At 48.8% G+C, this 18649-nt stretch overlaps 1 protein-coding gene across 4 annotated transcripts in view; it reads right to left on the bottom strand.

Annotated features, from left to right (window-relative positions):
• Positions 1-18649, bottom strand: part of LOC137528727 (class I histocompatibility antigen, F10 alpha chain-like) — a 72863-nt gene that overhangs the window by 49506 nt on the left and 4708 nt on the right. For all 4 annotated transcript variants that reach the window (XM_068250243.1, XM_068250241.1, XM_068250244.1 and 1 more), the window contains exons 2-3: positions 9557-9817; positions 7309-7587 (exon numbers count right to left, since the gene is read on the bottom strand). In XM_068250243.1, the coding sequence (XP_068106344.1) occupies positions 7309-7587; positions 9557-9817 (540 nt within the window). The remainder of the gene's footprint in view (positions 1-7308; positions 7588-9556; positions 9818-18649) is intronic.

The raw sequence follows: 18649 nt of genomic DNA, 5'->3' as shown, positions 1-18649 counted from the left end.
GCTGCTGGTTAATTTCTACAGATTCATTATGGAAAGCGTTCTGACCAATTGCATGATGGCCTGGTACAACAGCTGCACCAAGGCTGCTAGAGAGGCCCTGAAGCACAGGTCATTATCAGCAATGCACTGCCATCACTGGAACTCTAGTATAAGACTCGCTGTATGAGAAGGGCCAAAAACATTATCAAGGACAACACTCACCCTGGAAAAGCATTGTTTGAGCTCCTTCCATCAGGAAGACATTTTAGATTAATCCGCACACACACAACAGACTGAAAACCAGCTTTTTCCCATCTGCCATAAACTTCATAAACTCTGAATCCTCTCTGAAATAATTAAAACCGTGTACAATTTTTTTAAATATTTGTAATACCTGGCATACTTGTATAATTTCTTCTCTTTCTACCTTTGTTACTCTCACTATGTTCCCTATATGCACCGTGGGGTTGTCATGAAAAGTAATTTCGTTGTGTTACACAATGACAATAAAGTGCCTGAATCTTGAATGATGAGATCAGCAGAAGCCGTAACTCTGTGGAGCAGAGCGAGAGAGGAGAGGACAGCGCTCGCTGCTGGAACTGTGGATTAGGTGAGCAGTGATGACGCATATATATATATATATATATATATATATATATATATATATATATATATATATATATATATATATATATATGTGTATATATATATATGTATATGTATATATATGTATATGTATATGTATATATATATGTGTGTGTGTGTGTGTGTGTGTGTGTGTGTGTGTGTGTGTGTGTGTGTGTGTGTGTGTGTGTGTGTGTGTGTGTGTGTGTGTGTGTGTGTGTGTGTGTGTGTGTGTGTGTGTGTGTGTGTGTGTGTGTGTGTGTGTGTGTGTGTGTGTGTGTGTGTGTGTGTGTGTGTGTGTGTGTGTGTGTGTGTGTGTGTGTGTGTGTGTGTGTGTGTGTGTGTGTGTGTGTGTGTATATATATACATATACTAGCCAACCCGCGTCGTAGCATACGCCGCATCTATCTATCTAATAGAGTACATGCCTCAACCTTGAAGCAAGAAGAAGTAGGCTTTCCATGAGAAAATGTATGCGTGCTCAAACACCAAGTTTAACCCTAGCAAGTCTGGCTTTGCAAATCCGGCCTAATTGGCTATTCATGAGGCAATGCTCATGCAAATATGCATTTGCTTTCGCATGCCAAACTATGCAGAGTCAAAAAACCAATACTGCAAAGTGCTCTCTCGCTGCCTGGGAACCACAGCGGCACCCCGGAGTGGGAGGCTGGGTGGCGCAGCTGCTCCCCCCCAAGCGTGGCCAGCGCTGGGGAGAGCCGTCCGCACCCACCTCCTAATATTAAAAACAGCCACTTACCTTAACGTCCATTGGGTTCTGCTACATGCGCATTAATTTTCTCATGGAAAGCATTTTGTGCAGTTTGTATCCTTTGGAGGCAGGTGGTGGATGGCTTGCTCCGATGGTGTGAACCCTGGAGTGAGTGCGCCTGTCCTCCCACCCCCCCCCCCCCCCCTCTGGAGTGCTGGATGTGAGCCAGCCCTGAGCTCTAAAGCTCGGGGTGACCCATGCTTCTCTCCTTTCTCATGTGGTGCCCCCAAATTAATGCACATGTAGCAGAACGCAATGGACATTAAGGTAAGTGCCTGTTTTTAATATCGGGAGGTGGGTGCAGACGGCTCTCCCCGGCGCTGGCCAAACTTGGGGGGGGGGGGGTCGTCCACGCCACCCAGCCCCCCCCCCCCTCCGGGGTGCCGCTGTGGTTTCCAGGCAGTGAGAGAGCCTGGGACCCTGCGGTCCCCCCAGTTGTATAAAAAGGGGGCATTGGGAATCCTCCCCGTGGCGCTCCTGGAGGCCTGGAGCACACCAAAAACTGCTAGCAGATCCGCAAAATGCTAGCAGATTTTGAAACGCTTTTTCTTATTTTTCTGTAGCATTTCACCTAGCATTTTGCGGTTTTGTAAAGCGTTTTTGGTGTAGTAGATTTCATATATTGTTACAGTAAAGCTGTTACTGAACAGCTTCTGTAACAAAAACGCCTGCAAAACCGCTCTGAACTGCCGTTTTTCAGAGCGGTTTGCGTTTTTCCTATACTTAACATTGAGGCAGAAACGCATCCGAAATCCAAAAAAATGCCTCACCTCAGGAGTATGCATTTCAGCAAAACGCCTCCCGCTCTGGTGTGCACCAGCCCATTGAAATACATTACCCAAGCGTATCCGCAGCCGCAAGTGGATCGCAAAATGCTGCCGAACCGCTCTGGTGTGCACTAAGCCGGATAGTGCTAATGTAGCATGTAGCAGGGTGACTGCTTTGTGGTATTGGTTTGTGCATGCATTTGCATGAGCATTGCCTCATGAATATCCAATTAGGCCAGATTTGCAATGTCAGACTTGCTAGGGTAAGGCCTCTTTTCCATGGACTGTGAATAGGCAGTGAAATGGCTCTCAAACTCTCACAACTGCTCGCTGCTGCCTGGTAACTGCTCGCTGCTGCCTGGTAACTGCTCGCTGCTGCCTGGTAACTGCTCGCTGCTGCCTGGTAACTGCTCGCTGCTGCCTGGTAACTGCTCGCTGCTGCCTGGTAACTGCTCGCTGCTGCCTGGTAACTGCTCGCTGCTGCCTGGTAACTGCTCGCTGCTGCCTGGTAACTGCTCGCTGCTGCCTGGTAACTGCTCGCTGCTGCCTGGTAACTGCTCGCTGCTGCCTGGTAACTGCTCGCTGCTGCCTGGTAACTGCTCGCTGCTGCCTGGTAACTGCTCGCTGCTGCCTGGTAACTGCTCGCTGCTGCCTGGTAACTGCTCGCTGCTGCCTGGTAACTGCTCGCTGCTGCCTGGTAACTGCTCGCTGCTGCCTGGTAACTGCTCGCTGCTGCCTGGTAACTGCTCGCTGCTGCCTGGTAACTGCTCGCTGCTGCCTGGTAACTGCTCGCTGCTGCCTGGTAACTGCTCGCTGCTGCCTGGTAACTGCTCGCTGCTGCCTGGTAACTGCTCGCTGCTGCCTGGTAACTGCTCGCTGCTGCCTGGTAACTGCTCGCTGCTGCCTGGTAACTGCTCGCTGCTGCCTGGTAACTGCTCGCTGCTGCCTGGTAACTGCTCGCTGCTGCCTGGTAACTGCTCGCTGCTGCCTGGTAACTGCTCGCTGCTGCCTGGTAACTGCTCGCTGCTGCCTGGTAACTGCTCGCTGCTGCCTGGTAACTGCTCGCTGCTGCCTGGTAACTGCTCGCTGCTGCCTGGTAACTGCTCGCTGCTGCCTGGTAACTGCTCGCTGCTGCCTGGTAACTGCTCGCTGCTGCCTGGTAACTGCTCGCTGCTGCCTGGTAACTGCTCGCTGCTGCCTGGTAACTGCTCGCTGCTGCCTGGTAACTGCTCGCTGCTGCCTGGTAACTGCTCGCTGCTGCCTGGTAACTGCTCGCTGCTGCCTGGTAACTGCTCGCTGCTGCCTGGTAACTGCTCGCTGCTGCCTGGTAACTGCTCGCTGCTGCCTGGTAACTGCTCGTTGGTGCCTGGTAACTGCTTGCTGCTGCCTGGTAACTGCTTGCTGCTGCCTGGTAACTGCTTGCTGCTGCCTGGTAACTGCTTGCTGCTGCCTGGTAACTGCTTGCTGCTGCCTGGTAACTGCTTGCTGCTGCCTGGTAACTGCTTGCTGCTGCCTGGTAACTGCTCGCTGCTGCCTGGTAACTGCTTGCTGAGCACACAGCTCAACAGTCCGTGGAAAAGAGGCCTTAAACTTGGTGTTTGATCACGCATACATTTTCTCATGCAAAGTACTTCTTCTTCTTGTTTGAAGGTTGAGGCACTTAGTCTATTATATATATACTAGCCGACCCGCGTCGTAGCATACGCCGCATCTTCTATCTATCTAATAGAGTACGTGCCTCAACCTTGAAGCAAGAAGAATAAAGGTGGGTACACACATCAGATAAAAGTCTTTGGAAAATCAAAGATCACAGACCAATCTTACCACCCTTCATGTAGTATGAGAGCCATACCTACACAGTCTATTCTATTGAGCTGAACTCCCCATCAGATAGAAATCTTTGCAAGATGCTGCACACACAGATGCTGTACAGACACAAAAGATCAGTATCTGCAAAAGATCAGTACCTACAAAATACATTCATAGTCTATATCTGCAGATCTCATACACACCTTGTTTAACGGACAATCATCTGCAGATCAGATCAACCAGGATGGATCTTTGAATCTGCAGATGATTGTCTGATCTGCAGATGAATGTCCGTCAAACAAGGTGTGTATTATGCTGGACATACATGGTACATTTTCTACCGTGTAATCGAGCGCTTTCTTATTTTCCACTCGTTTCTTCTTTTGTCCTGCCCGCCGGTATCGAGCGCAGAATCGATCCGGCGGGGTATCGGACACGTCGGAAATTATCAATCGAGCCATCAGCGGCTCGATTACATGGTAGAAAACATACCGTGTATGCCCAGCATGAGATCTGCAGATATCATAGACTATGAATGCATTTTGCAGAAACTGATTTTTTGCAGGAACAGATCTTTTGCAGATACTGATCTGTTGAATGTGTACAGCATCTTAGTGTGCAGCATCTTGCAAAAAAATTTATCTGATGGGGAGTTCAGCTCAATAGAATAGACTGTGTAGGTATGGCTCTCATACTACATGGAAGGGGGTAACATTGGTCTGTGATCTTTCATTTTCCAAAGACTTTTATCTGATGTGTGTACCCACCTTTTGGCTTTCCATTAGAAAATGTATGCGTGCTCAAACACCAAGTTTAACCCTAGCAAATCTGGCTTTCCAAATCTGGCCTAATTGGCTATTAATGAGGCAATGCTCATGCAAATATGCATTTGCTTTCGCATGCCAAACTATGCAGGGTCAAAAAACCAATACTGCAAAGCGGTCGCCCTGCGGGAATAAGTTCATGCTACATTAGCACTATCCAGGAGCGCCACGGGGAGGATTCCCAATGCCCCCCTTTTTATACAACCGGGGGGACCGCAGGGTCCCAGGCTCTCTCACTGCCTGGGAACCACAGTGGCACCCCGGAGGGGGAGGCTGGGTGGCGCAGCCGACCCCCCCCAAGTGTGGCCAGTGCCAGGGAGAGCCGTCCGCACCCACCTCCCAATATTAAAAACAGGCATTTACCTTAACGTCCATTGCGTTCTGCTACATGCGCATTAATTTTCTCATGGAAAGCATTTTTTGCAGTTTGTATCCTTTGGAGGCAGGTGGTAGATGGCTTGCTCTGGTGGTGTGAGTAGTCTGCACCTGTCCTCCCCCCCCCCCCCCCCCCCCTCTGGAGTGTTGTATGTGAGCCAGCCCTGAGCTCTAAAGCTTGGGGTGACCCATGCTTCACTCCTTTCTCATGTGGTGCCCCCAAGTTAATGCGCATGTAGCAGAACGCAATGGACGTTAAGGTAAGTGCCTGTTTCTAATATTGGGAGGTGGGTGCAGACGGCTCTCCCGGCACTGGCCATGCTTGGGGGGGGGGGGGGGGTCGCCTGCACCACCTAGCCTCCCCCTCCGGGATGCCGCTGTGGTTCCCAGGCAGTGAGAGAGCCTGGGACCCGCGGTCCCCCCGGTTGTATAAAAAGGGGGCATTGGGAATCCTCCCTGTGGCGCTCCTGGATAGTGCTAATGTAATGTCAGAAATATTTGCGTTTTCGACCAGCATCGAAAATTCATTGTATGCGGAAAAATGTCCACAATAATCCGCATGGAAATTCAGTCTATGCGGAAGTTTATACGGAAAAATGTCCGCAATGATGCGCAAGAAACTTCTCTGAATGCGGACGCTAATGCCCTTATGCGGAAAATGTCAGCAATAATACGCAAGTAACGCGAAAATGACTGGCATTAGGCGAAAATTAACGCGAAAAAATTAGATGGAAAATTTGCTTGTCAAAACGAAATTAGGAGAAAATTCAGTAAAAATTTGTCGAAACAAAATTTTTGCATTTTCGCTCATCACTGGCATGTAGCAGGGCGACCGCTTTGCGGTATTGGTTTTTTGACCCTGCATAGTTTGGCATGCAAAAGCAAATTTGCATTAGCATTGCCTCATGAATAGCCAATTAGGCCAGATTTGCAAAGCCAGACTTGCTAGGGTAGGCCTCTTTACCACGGACAGTTGATAGGCAGTAAAATGCCTCTCAAACTCTTACAACTGCTCACTACTGCCCGTTAACAGCTTGCTGCTGCCCGTTAACAGCTTGCTGCTGCCCGTTAACAGCTTGCTGCTGCCCGTTAACAGCTTGCTGCTGCCCGTTAACAGCTTGCTGCTGCCCGTTAACAGCTTGCTGCTGCCCGTTAACAGCTTGCTGCTGCCCGTTAACTGCTTGCTGCTGCCCGTTAACTGCTTGCTGCTGCCCGTTAACTGCTTGCTGCTGCCCGTTAACTGCTTGCTGCTGCCCGGTAACTGCTTGCTGCTGCCCGGTAACTGCTTGCTGCTGCCCGGTAACTGCTTGCTGCTGCCCGGTAACTGCTTGCTGCTGCCCGGTAACTGCTTGCTGCTGCCCGGTAACTGCTTGCTGCTGCCCGGTAACTGCTTGCTGCTGCCCGGTAACTGCTTGCTGCTGCCCGGTAACTGCTTGCTGCTGCCCGGTAACTGCTTGCTGCTGCCCGGTAACTGCTTGCTGCTGCCCGGTAACTGCTTGCTGCTGCCCGGTAACTGCTTGCTGCTGCCCGGTAACTGCTTGCTGCTGCCCGGTAACTGCTTGCTGCTGCCCGGTAACTGCTTGCTGCTGCCCGGTAACTGCTTGCTGCTGCCCGGTAACTGCTTGCTGCTGCCCGGTAACTGCTTGCTGCTGCCCGGTAACTGCTTGCTGCTGCCCGGTAACTGCTTGCTGCTGCCCGGTAACTGCTTGCTGCTGCCCGGTAACTGCTTGCTGCTGCCCGGTAACTGCTTGCTGCTGCCCGGTAACTGCTTGCTGCTGCCCGGTAACTGCTTGCTGCTGCCCGGTAACTGCTTGCTGCTGCCCGGTAACTGCTTGCTGCTGCCCGGTAACTGCTTGCTGCTGCCCGATAACTGCTTGCTGCTGCCCGGTAACTGCTCGCTGCTGCCCGGTAACTGCTCGCTGCTGCCCGGTAACTGCTTGCTGCTGCCTGGTAACTGCTCGCTGCTGCCTAGTAACTGCTTGCTGAGCACACAGCTCAACAGTCCGAGGAAAAGAGGCCTTAAACTTGGTAATTGAGCACGCATAAATTTTCTCATGCAAAGTACTTCTTCTTCTTGCTCCAAGGTTGAGGCACTTAGTCTATTATATATATATATATATTTTGTTTACACCTATGCATTGTAAATATGGTGCACAGTCACCTCTCCTCTCCAGATCTTCTCTCCCATTGTTGATGTGTTTCTTCAGCCACTCAGTACAGATATTCTGCAGATAGTTCTTGTCTCCCTCCCCCAGTCTCTCCTCTGGGCTGTTCCATCTCTGTGTGGTGATCTGAGCCTCATGCATGGCCGGGATGTACAGCCAGCTCTGTGTGTCCAGATACAGGAAATCTCTGCCATCATATCCAAACTGCTGATATCCTGCAGTGCTGCCATCATCTCTCAGCTCACAGCCCTCCATCAGCTGCACAATATGGATCCCTGCAGACAGCACAGAACATGTTACACGGGAGCAGAGCGTGTGCTGTCATGTGTGGGACATGTGCTGCAGGAGGGGTGATGGAGCAGGGTATAGAAGGGGGATACATATGTACATGGAATATACAGTATGTGTTATAACACAGCTCTCTGTATATGATGATGTCACAGCTCTACAAATATACAGTGTGCCCTTCACTATGGCAGGATCTCCTCTCTAATGGATGACAGGACACACCCCCAACATGTGGCTCCTGGTGACACCACACAATGGCTGACAGAGGAGTCACTGTTTCCCATCAAACGAGGGAGCTGCTCATCTCTTACTGGCTGACCTGAACTGCCAACAGTTCTACCAATCAATTAGGTGACACAACTTCAGACAAGCAGCTCACTGGCTGCTGTTTCCCACCATTTTCTGACAGCCAATCAGAAAATAATCAGGATTATTAATGACCGTGACTCCTCCCCCAGTGATGGTCACATGACAGCTGTACGTTATAGAACCATTATATTATTTTCCAAAATCATGGAGGCAACCTGGATCATGTGACCAACATCCCATACAGAGCTGAAATCCCCTCAGTAAGAGCTACCCGATGTCACCTGAGAGGACATTACCGGCTGCTCTACAGATCATATATTACTATTGATACATTTACTAAGATGGGGCCATAGATGGCAGCCACAGAGCTCTGGCCCTCCCTTTTTCTCCCCTTTCCCCCTAATTCACATACCCCATTACCCTCATTCGGTCTCAGCCTGCCATGTCGATGTGCAGCCCCCCCCCCCAGCACTCTGGGCTTCAGCACCAGGACACCACTACCAGGAAACCACAGAGCCGGCTGAGAAATCTATCATGCCAGCCATCTCTGCAGCCCTCTGACCTCGTGCCCTAGATCCATAGCACCATAATGAAAACTGGGAAAGTCAAGAAGCCAATTACAGAAGCAGCAGGATGGGAACTGGGGTGTCCCATTCAGAGTACTGTTGTCACTGGTGAGATATTACACATAATACGATTTGGTAGTTATATAAAAACTGTAAGGCAGGGAACACTTGTTAGATCTGTGTGTAACACATGGCAACACTCGCACTGCCGCACTCGCCATTATAGCCAATTTCCTGCTCGAGAATCGCACGCTATTTGTATTTGTTCACTTCTTTCTACGCAATTTTAAATTGGAAAGCTTTCTGCTTTTTTTTTTTTTTCCACACGACACACACAGCCCTAATTACAATATATTTTGCTGGATTACTGTAAAAACAGTGCAGAAGATTTGGGTGCAGCCGGTACCACCATAGGCCGTAATAGGAATTACAGCTATAGCAGCTCTCAGTAAGTGATCTGGGCGTCGTCAGAAGACGGAGCACAAATCACTCTAAAAACACTGTTATTCGGCCGTCAGCAATAGCTGGAAGCTGAATTACGGTACATCATTCCCCACTATCCATGGCGACCTGGAGGGGGAATAATAATGAACGCCGCCGGTACTTGTGCAGGAGCAGGGTGAGCCGTATATCAGCTGTATACTGTGCCCAAGTCTCCCGGCAGGAACCCCTAAATTGAGTGGAAAAAAACCTCACAAGTGTGTTCCCTGCCTGTCCTCTGTAATGACAGTAAACTGTGATTTGTCACTTGAAAACCCTGAAAATCCCCCATGAAGAGATGGACTAGTCCAAAACCTGTCAGTTCTGTCACCTTTTAGCTGCTTACTTTTCTCTTACTTAGCGATAGTGGTCCTTTAATACCACAGAGGTAGGATTCTATTGGTTAATTTTCAAAATGCATTAACTCAGAATTATTTTCATCTCATTGACTATCCCTGCTGAGGACACGCCCCCAGTGTTAGTGTCATGTGACTGGCTGCACCCCCTGTGTACAGTGACAGTGCCGGCCACATCATATTACATCTGCCATGTGTACAGTTATCTGCATTGTGCTGAATAAGGTGTGTAAGAATTGTCTCACCTCCGGTCTGGTTGAAGCGCTGCATGGTTAGCTGCACATTGTACTTCATAACAGCCTCATTGTCTTGAGCTATTTGTGTCTGTGTCTCCCAGTATTCCGGCTCCAGTTTCTTCATCCACTCAGTCTTGGGAAGACTCCGGCGGGTGTCACTGTTATAATTATCTATCTCCCGATCATCCACATATCCCACCTCAGAGTACACAGGCAGCCCGGATCCTGGAGCTGAGACTGCTGTTCTGTGATACCGCAGAGAGTGACTGTCTGAGGAGACAACATACAGGGAGAGGGATTAGTGCTGCCACAGGGGAAAGATCAGCATGACTCCACCCCCCCCCCCCCTCTGCTGGTCACACACAGTACTGCATGCAGATGTTCTCCCAAGAATTTTTTTCCAGCTGGGTGGCATGAAAAAGTAGCCAGGTGGGGCGGCTACTTTTTCATGCCACCCAGAGAGAATTCAGGGCAGGTGCCTTTTTGCACAATTCTGCTTACAACATAGGAGGTGAGCCGATGACAGCTGGGTGCTCACCAAAACTAGCCGGGTGGAGCACCCGGCTAAAAGAGCCTGGGGAGAACACTGAGATAAATCCTCCCCACACCACTTCTTGTGCTGCCCCCCCCCCCCCCCTTCCACACACACACACTGCCATCTGCTGGGCAATAACACATTGTAACCTGTATGCAGCTCCTCTGATATTAGTTACAGTCTGTATCATCAGCACACCATACATTATTATCTATATATATATATATATATATATAAAATCAGGTGTGTGTGTGTGTGTGTGTGTGTGTGTGTGTGTGTGTGTGTGTGTGTGTGTGTGTGTGTGTGTGTGTGTGTGTGTGTGTGTGTGTGTGTGTGTGTGTGTGTGTGTGTGTGTGTGTGTGTGTGTGTGTGTGTGTGTGTGTGTGTGTGTGTGTGTGTGTGTGTGTGTGTGTGTGTGTGTGTGTGTGTCGATCACTCGAAAACGGCTTGACCGATTTGAACGAAACTTGGTATGCAGATCCCTTATTACCTGGGATGATATGTTCTGGGGGTCTCGGGTCCCCCCTGCACACCTGGGCAGAGCTACAAACATCAAATCAGATTCCACCCATTCATGTCAATGGAAAAAAATGGAAAAGGCTGCCATTCTCACAGTAATCAAGCCAGAGTTCCCACACTTGGCAGTTGGCCACTTGGTGACCGAGGTTACAAATCCTGGAAAAGTGGGCGGAGAATAAAACAGCCAATCAGATTTCAGCCATTCATTTTTAATGGGAAAATGTAGACTGCAGCCATTTTTAGACTGTTAATCGCAGGGTTCTCAAACTTGACACAGTTGGTCACTGGGTGAATGCGATTAAGATTCAAGAAAGTGGGTGGAGCCTACAACAGCCAATCAAAATTCACCTATTCATTTTCAAGGGGAATATTTAAACTGCTGCTATTCTTACACTGTTAATGGCAGAGGCTTCAAACTTGCTACAGTCGGTCATTGGGTGACTGGGGTCAAAATTCACTAAAGGGGTGGAGCCACAAACAACCAATCAAGACAAGACAAATAACATTTATATCGTGCTTTTCTCCTGGCGGACTCAAAGCGCCAGAGCTGCAGCCACTAGGGCGCGCTCTATAGGCAGTAGCAGTGTTAGGGAAACTTGCCTAAGGTCTCCTACTGAATAGGTGCTGGCTTACTGAACAGGCAGATTTCCTTGCTGGATAAACTGTTTCCATTCACACATTTGTGATGCCAGGAACCTGAAAGCTCATACACTTGGCCATGGAGTGACTGTGTCAACGGAACAAAAAGTGGGCGGAGCCAAAACCAAATTTTACTGGGAAAATATAAACTGCAGCCATTCTTACACCGTTAATGGCAGAATTCTCAAACTTTGCACAGTTGGTCACTGGGTGGATGAGATTAAGATTTTGGAAGGTGGGTGGAGCCTACAACAGCCAATAAAAATCCACCTTTTTATTTTCAAAGGGAATATTGAGGGCTCGTTTCCACTATCGCGAATCCGCATGCGTCCAACGCATGCGGATTCGCACAAGTAATGCAAGTGGATGGGCCTGTTTCCACTGTAGCGTTGTTGAGGTGCGTTTTTTTCAGCGGTGAAAAAACGCACAAAAAAGTCACAGATTTCGCCTGCGAGTGGAATGCATGCGAATCGCATGCAATGTATTTAATAGGGAAATCGCATGCGATTTCTCTATGCATTTTTTGCCGCGAATTCGCATAGGTACCAATGTAAATTCACATAGGCAGTGACATGGTTAAAATCGCATATACCCTCACGTATGTGAATTCGCGGCAAAAACCGCATGGGGAAATCGCATGCAATTTCATCAGCGGTGGAATCCAGGCGATTCCGCACCGCAATAGTGAAAATGAGCCCTGAAGCTGCTACCATTCTCTTATACTGTTAATAGCAGATGCCTCAAACCTGGTACAGTTGGTCACTGGGTGACTAGGGTTCAAATTCAGAAAGGGTGCGGAGCCACAAACAGACAGATTTGATTATTTTTCAATGGGAATATACAAAGTATTGATACCAAGGACTCCAAAGCTGATAAACTTGATAATTGAGTGACTGTATGTCAAGTTTAGAAAAAGTGGGCGGTGCCAACAACTACATTTTTTCGTTGGCAGGGTTCCCAAACTTTACACAATTGGCCACTGGTCGACTGGGATGAATATTCAGAAAGTGGGTGGAGCCTAAAAGAGCCAATCAAAATTCACTTATTGCTTTTCAAGGGGAATATTGAAACTGCAGCCATTCTTATACTGTTAATGGCAGAGGCCTCAAACCTGCTACAGTCGGTCGTTAAAGAGACTCTGTAACATGAAAAACATCCCCTGGGGGGTACTCACCTCGGGTAGGGGAAGCCTCCGGATCCTAATGAGGCTTCCCACACCGTCCTCTGTCCCACGGGGGTCTCGCTGCAGCCCTCCGAACAGCCGGCGACAGACCTGACTGTCAGTTCAATATTTACCTTTGCTGGCTCCAGCGGGGGCGCTGTGGCTGCTTTCGGCTCCGAACTACACGGAAATACCCGATCTCAGTCGGGTCCGCTCTACTGCGCAGGCGCCGGAAACTTGCGCCTGCGCAGTAGAGCAGACCCGACGGCGATCGGGTATTTCCGCCTACTTCGGAGCCGACAGCCGTCAGAGCACCTGTGCAGGAGCCGGGAAGGTAAATATTGACATCATCTTTCACGGAGGGCTGCAGCGAGGGACGGAGGACGGCGTGGGAAGCCTCATTAGGATCCGGAGGCTTCCCCCACCCGAGGTGAGTACCCCCCCCAGGGGATCTTTTGATGTTACAGATCCTCTTTAAGTGTCTGGGGTTCAAATTCAGTAAAGGGGCGGAGCCAAAAACAGCCAAGTTTCTTTTCTGGATAAACTGCTTTCATTAGCACAATTTTGATGCCAGGAACCCAAAAGCTCACAAACTTGATCATTGAGTGACTGTGTGTCAAGGTTACAAAAAGTGGGTGGAGTTAAAAACAGATTTTTCTGGGAAATTGTAAACTGCAGCCTTTCTTCAGTGTTAATGGCAGGGTTCTCAAACTTTGCACAGCTGGATACTGGGTGACTGGGATTAATATTCAGGAAAGTGGGTGGAGCCTAAAATTGCCAATCAAAAAGCACGTGTCGCTTTTCAAGGAGAATATTAAAATTGCTGCCATTCTTGCACTGTTAATGGCACAAGCCTCAAACCTGGTACAGTTGGTAATTGGGTCACTGGGGTTCAAATTCAGAAAAGGGGACAGAGCCACAAACAGTGAATCAGATTTGTTTCATTTCATGGGAAAATACAAATTATTGATGCCAAGGACCCCACAACTCACAAACTTGGTCATTGAGTGATTGTGTGTCATGGTTACAAAAAGTGGGCAGAGCCAAAAACAATTTTCACTGAGAAAATGTAAACTGCAGCCCTTCCTACACTGTTTATGTTCCCAAACTTTGCCCAGATGGTCACTCTGTGACTAAGATTAATATTCAGGGAAGTGGATGGAGCCTATAATAGCCAATCAAAATTCACCTCTTGATTTTCAAGGGGAATATTTAAATTGCTGCCATTTTTACACTGTTAATAGCAGATGCCTCAAACCTGCTAAAGTTGGGCATTGGGTGACTGGGGTTCAAATGCTGGAGAGGGGATGAAGCCACAAACAGCCAATCTGATTTGTTTAATTTCTATGGGAATATACAAATTATTGATGCCATGGACCCCAAAGCTCACAAACTTGGTCATTGAGTGTTTGTGCGTTAGGGTTAGAAAAAGTGGGCGGAGCCAACACCAGTCAAATACATTCCCGGGCAACGCCGGATCATCAGTGGGTGGAGACAAATACAAATTTCCCTGGGAAAATGTAACCTGCAGCCATTCTTACCCTGTTAATGACACTGGGTGACTGGGATTATTATGTAGAAAAGTGGGTGAAGCCTACAAAAGTGAATCAAACTTCACCTATTGCTTTTCAAGGGGAATATGTAATTACTACCATTCTTGCACTGTTAATGGCACAGGCCTCAAACCTGGTACAGTTGGTCATTGGGTGACTGGGGTTCAAATTCAGAAAAGGGGGTGGAGCCACGAACAGCCAATCAGATTTTTTCATTTCAATGCAAATTGATACCAAAGACCGCAAAGCTCACAAACTTGGTCAGTGAGTAATTGTGTGTTAGGGTTAGAAAAGTATGCAGAGCCAACACCAGCCAAATACATACCCGGGCAACGCCGGGCAATCAGCTAGTACATTATATAGTGCTATCTATCACATTACAGCCCATATAAGCTTTGTGGTGGGAGGAGGGATAGTGATGATGCTGTAAGGCCTCCAGTCACACTGTGTGTGTATTCCGTGTTTCCTGCACACAAATACCCATTTGCTCTGATGATAATAAATGGGCAGCTTCACATGTAACACATTTTATGGTGCACAGAAGTATTCCTGCAGCAGCTGCACTTCTACAAACATGATTCTTGTATTTAGTGGTGTAACTATAAAGAGCAGCCCCCGCAATTGCAGGAGGGGCCAGCGGGGAGAAGTTTGACCCCTCGGTCAAACTTGAGAACCCCATATGGCCCTCGAGTCAAAAAGTTTGCCCACCCTTGCTGTAGCCATAACTGGCATAACTCTGGGATATAAGCCCCCACGATCACCCAGCAGGGATAAGGTGCCAGGACTTCTTCCTTCCTCTGCCAGGGTCCCCTCCTTTGCTCCCTTGGCTGTGTCTTGTCATCCAGACCCACAGATCAGCTCCGTGACAGCGACAGTCAGGGCTTACCTCTTCCACCATCAGGTCTCTCTGGCACTCCTGCTACAGCCACTAGGTGTCCTCTGCATTCTTCTCGGTCTTCACTAAATGAGGATGCACTCACTGACCATAACCCAAAAGACAATCTGGAAAATTGTGCACATGGCCGGCCTCCAGGGGGGGCGCTCCTGCCCCCCTGGCCGCATATCTACCTGGCTGCAGGGCTCTGGCCGGATTTCTTGCATGGTAGCTCCGCCCCCTGGTGCCGCTGGGGGCGAAGACTCCAGCAACCTGCTGCCTCGCTTGCTGTTATCATCACTGTGCGTGCACACGCCCTCTAGTGACAGCAAGGAGACATGGGAAGGTGGTGCAGCTACAGCCCCACGGACTCTGGAGGACACTGGAGCAGTGACTGAAGGCTGGAGCAGGGGTAAGCAGCAGCTAGGTGATGATCTTATATGCCCAGCTGATTCCTTCCTGGTCCACCGTCCAGCTAGCTCAGGGGTGAGCAAACTAGCCAGCCTGCTTCAGCCCTCTTCATCAATAGGATCCCTGTGATGGCAAAGGGATAATGAGCAGTGCTGTGCAGCGGTATTTGAAATGCAAAGCGGGAACAGCAGGCTAGAAGGCTGGAGGAATGTGCCCTGTTAGTTCAGCTTCCACGTGGTTTGGGCAGTGGATCTTGTGTTTATTCTTCTTATCTTACTAAAGGTGGCCATACATGGTACAATTTTTACATTTTTTTCAATTAGATAATTTAGTTCGATTATTCAGTTAGATCGAATATAAAGATTTTTCCAGCATGTCCAATCAGATTTTTCTAAAAAAAAACAAAAAACGGGATAATCGTTCGAATTTCTTGATTGTAAAAAAAAAAATATTTTCAACTTTCATTCGATTCGATCATTTAGATTGAATAAACGGGATAATCAAACGTTTTTTATTGTACCATGTATGGCCACCATAATGTGGCTGTATACAGAAAAGTCAGGTTCGCTGTCCTCATTTTGTTAAAAATGTGTATGCTTGGCTGGAATGTGGGGCATCTCACTGAATTAACTGATAAGCAGCTCACTAGAGTGATTCTTTCCATCACCCTGCTGTGTGCAGATGCACAGTAACGGAGTCTTCCTGACAGGGCATTCCTAGTGAATAGTGTGTACAGGGAGGGTGCTGTCTGTTTAGCCTCCCTGGCGGTGCATTTCTGTCAGGAATTAGGAGTCAAAAGCGGTACTTTTTTTTTTTTTTTAATGAATTTTAGGCCTCCAATTAACTCACCAAAATACATCAGAATAAAAGCCTGGTAGACATTCTGCATATAAATAAAAGACAGGAACACAAAATTGTTGAAGTAAATACATTTATCAATAATCTGAAAGAATAGTAAAATTGTACAAATAAGGCAGCAGATTATGCAGTATGTACATATATACTCCTAATACACCTCCCGTGTGTGGTATATTTTAAAGCAAGGAATTGCACACAGGGCAACATCACAGTCTGGACAGTAGAATCGTGATTCTTTCCTGATTCTTTTCCCCTTCTCGTCGCTTTTGCTGCAGCATACATGACATGTCCTTTTTGGGGAGTTGGTGGAATGTATTCCATAAAATGACGGCTAGTGAGGTGCTCCGGGTTTACCACATAAGAGGCGCGGCGTCCAACTCTGGCATCCGCTGCAGTCTGCTACTTTAGACAGATGCATTCGCACAGTTTCCAGATGAAGTCAGCGTGCGTCACTGGCCTGTCACTTCACTGCTTGTGCAGAATGTATGCATTCCAAATGCTTTGTTCCAGTAGGTGCCAGAAAATCTTCTTGTAATATTTTTTCTGCCGTTTCCTTATGGCAGGATAAAAAGGTCACCGCCTGGTCAGCTCTGTCCACACCACCCATGGTGTGGTTATAGTCCACCACGACCTGCGGTTTTGCAATATCTTTTCCTCCTCTCGTTCTGGTGGGGACAGTGGAGGTGTCGTGAACAGTAGAGAGGAGACTGAGGTCTTTTTTGTCCCGCCACCGGAGGGCTAACATCTTCCCCTTCTGCCAAGCAGCTATGTCCCCAGTCTTCAGCTTCTGCTTGGCAAAGGCTGACGGCATCTCCCTCCTGTTAGCCCTAACGGTGCCATAGGTGTGCTTTATAAGACTCTCAAGACAGTTCAGGGGAGGTATAGAAATTAATTGTGGTGAGACAGTAGCCTTTGTCCAGTAGGCTCCAGAAGGGACAATACAGACAATGTCGCCACTCCAAACTCGCTAAACCTGGGACAAAATTTTGTGCCTTTTCCCGTATACAAAATAGTGTTCCAGATGTATCCGGTACTCGACTCGCATAGAGTGTATGATTTGATCCCAAAGCGATCCCAAAAGAATCCTTGAGGAGTAGCCAATTGTTGGGTGGCATACCGATTGGTCTCCTCCACTATCTTCTCAATAACCGTCTCCGAGAAGAAAAGTTGCAGGTATGCAACCCCTGTTGCACTCGCACTCCTTCTTCATGCCGGGCTCCCCAGTAAAAGGGAAACGTGGGGGCGGTGGCGGAGCCTGAGAAAGGTCAATGGGGCACCAAACCTGGTCGATGCGGCACCAAACTTCGCTGGTGATGGAGTCGCTGTCGCTATCTGGGTCGGATGACAGATCCCCAGGTGCGTCACTGTCACTGGAGTCCGCCAGTGACTGCAGATCGCTGTCCTCCAGCGCTTCCGTGGCCTCCGGGTCCCGGAAGATCAGAGTGGTAATGGGGAATCCGGCGACCGGGGGGGAAGAAGCCTGTGTGCACTGTTTTTGCCCAAACGAGCAGAGCTCGTGCTTACCGCTCCTGACATGTGTCAGTCAGCCCGAGCTCTGCTCGTGAATACCGCCAGGGGGGTTAAGCTCTCTACCCACACTCTCTCCCTCCCTCTCTGTTTACCTCTGTCCACCTCTCTACACACACTCTCTCCCTCCCTCTCTGTTTACCTCTGTCCACCTCTCTACCCACACTCTCTCCCTCCCTCTCTGTTTACCTCTGTCCACCTCTCTACCCACACTCTCCCTCCCTCTCTGTTTACCTCTGCCCACACTTTCTCCCTCCACCTCTGTCCACACTGTCTCCCTCCCTCTCTGTCTACACTCTCTGTCTCCCTCCCTCTCTGTCTACACTCTCTGTCTCCCTCCCTCTCTGTCTCCCTCCCTCTCTGTCCACCTCTCTGCCCACGCTGTCTCTCTCCCTCCCTCCCTCCCTCTCTGTCTACCTCTCCACCTATCTAGGACATAACTAAGAAGAAAAGGTGAATTGCATATGGGCCTGTGTGTGCCAGAAGAGGATGAATGGAGGGGGGGGGGGGTGTCACCAAAATCTGATTACGCTCAGGGCGCTGTGAAACCTAAGGCCGGCCCTGATTGTGCAAAGAACCAGAATCCGGGCACCACGGATGTATCAGCAGAAAGTATTGTAGATTTCCGCACCACTTCAAAGTTTAAATCACAATTTATTGTATCAAAAACACAAATATTTAAAAAGTACTGTAGGGCAAAACAGTCCGCTGTGTCGGGCTCCTGCCCTTCTTCATGTTGCCCAGTTCACTGGGAACTTGAAGGCACTCAGAACTGAGCAACTTGAAGAAGGGCAGGAACCCGAAGTCCTACAATACTTTATTCTTCTCGGTCCTCCACATGTCACGTGAAGTCATGTGATGTGCAGGAAAACATAGATCATGTGGAAGGCTGAGGCCAGAGGACACCTAGTGACTGCAGTGGGAGTGCCAGAGAGATCTGATGGTGACACTGGTAAGCCCTGGCTGTCACCTCCGCTCAGTTGATCTGTAGGTCTGGATGACAGAACACAGCCAAGGGAGCAAA

Source organism: Hyperolius riggenbachi, chromosome 8 (assembly GCF_040937935.1).
Source record: "Hyperolius riggenbachi isolate aHypRig1 chromosome 8, aHypRig1.pri, whole genome shotgun sequence".
In the NCBI taxonomy this organism is placed as follows: Eukaryota; Metazoa; Chordata; class Amphibia; order Anura; family Hyperoliidae; genus Hyperolius; species Hyperolius riggenbachi.
Note: the sequence above shows the minus strand (reverse complement) of the source record. Positions and strands in the feature narration are given on the sequence as shown.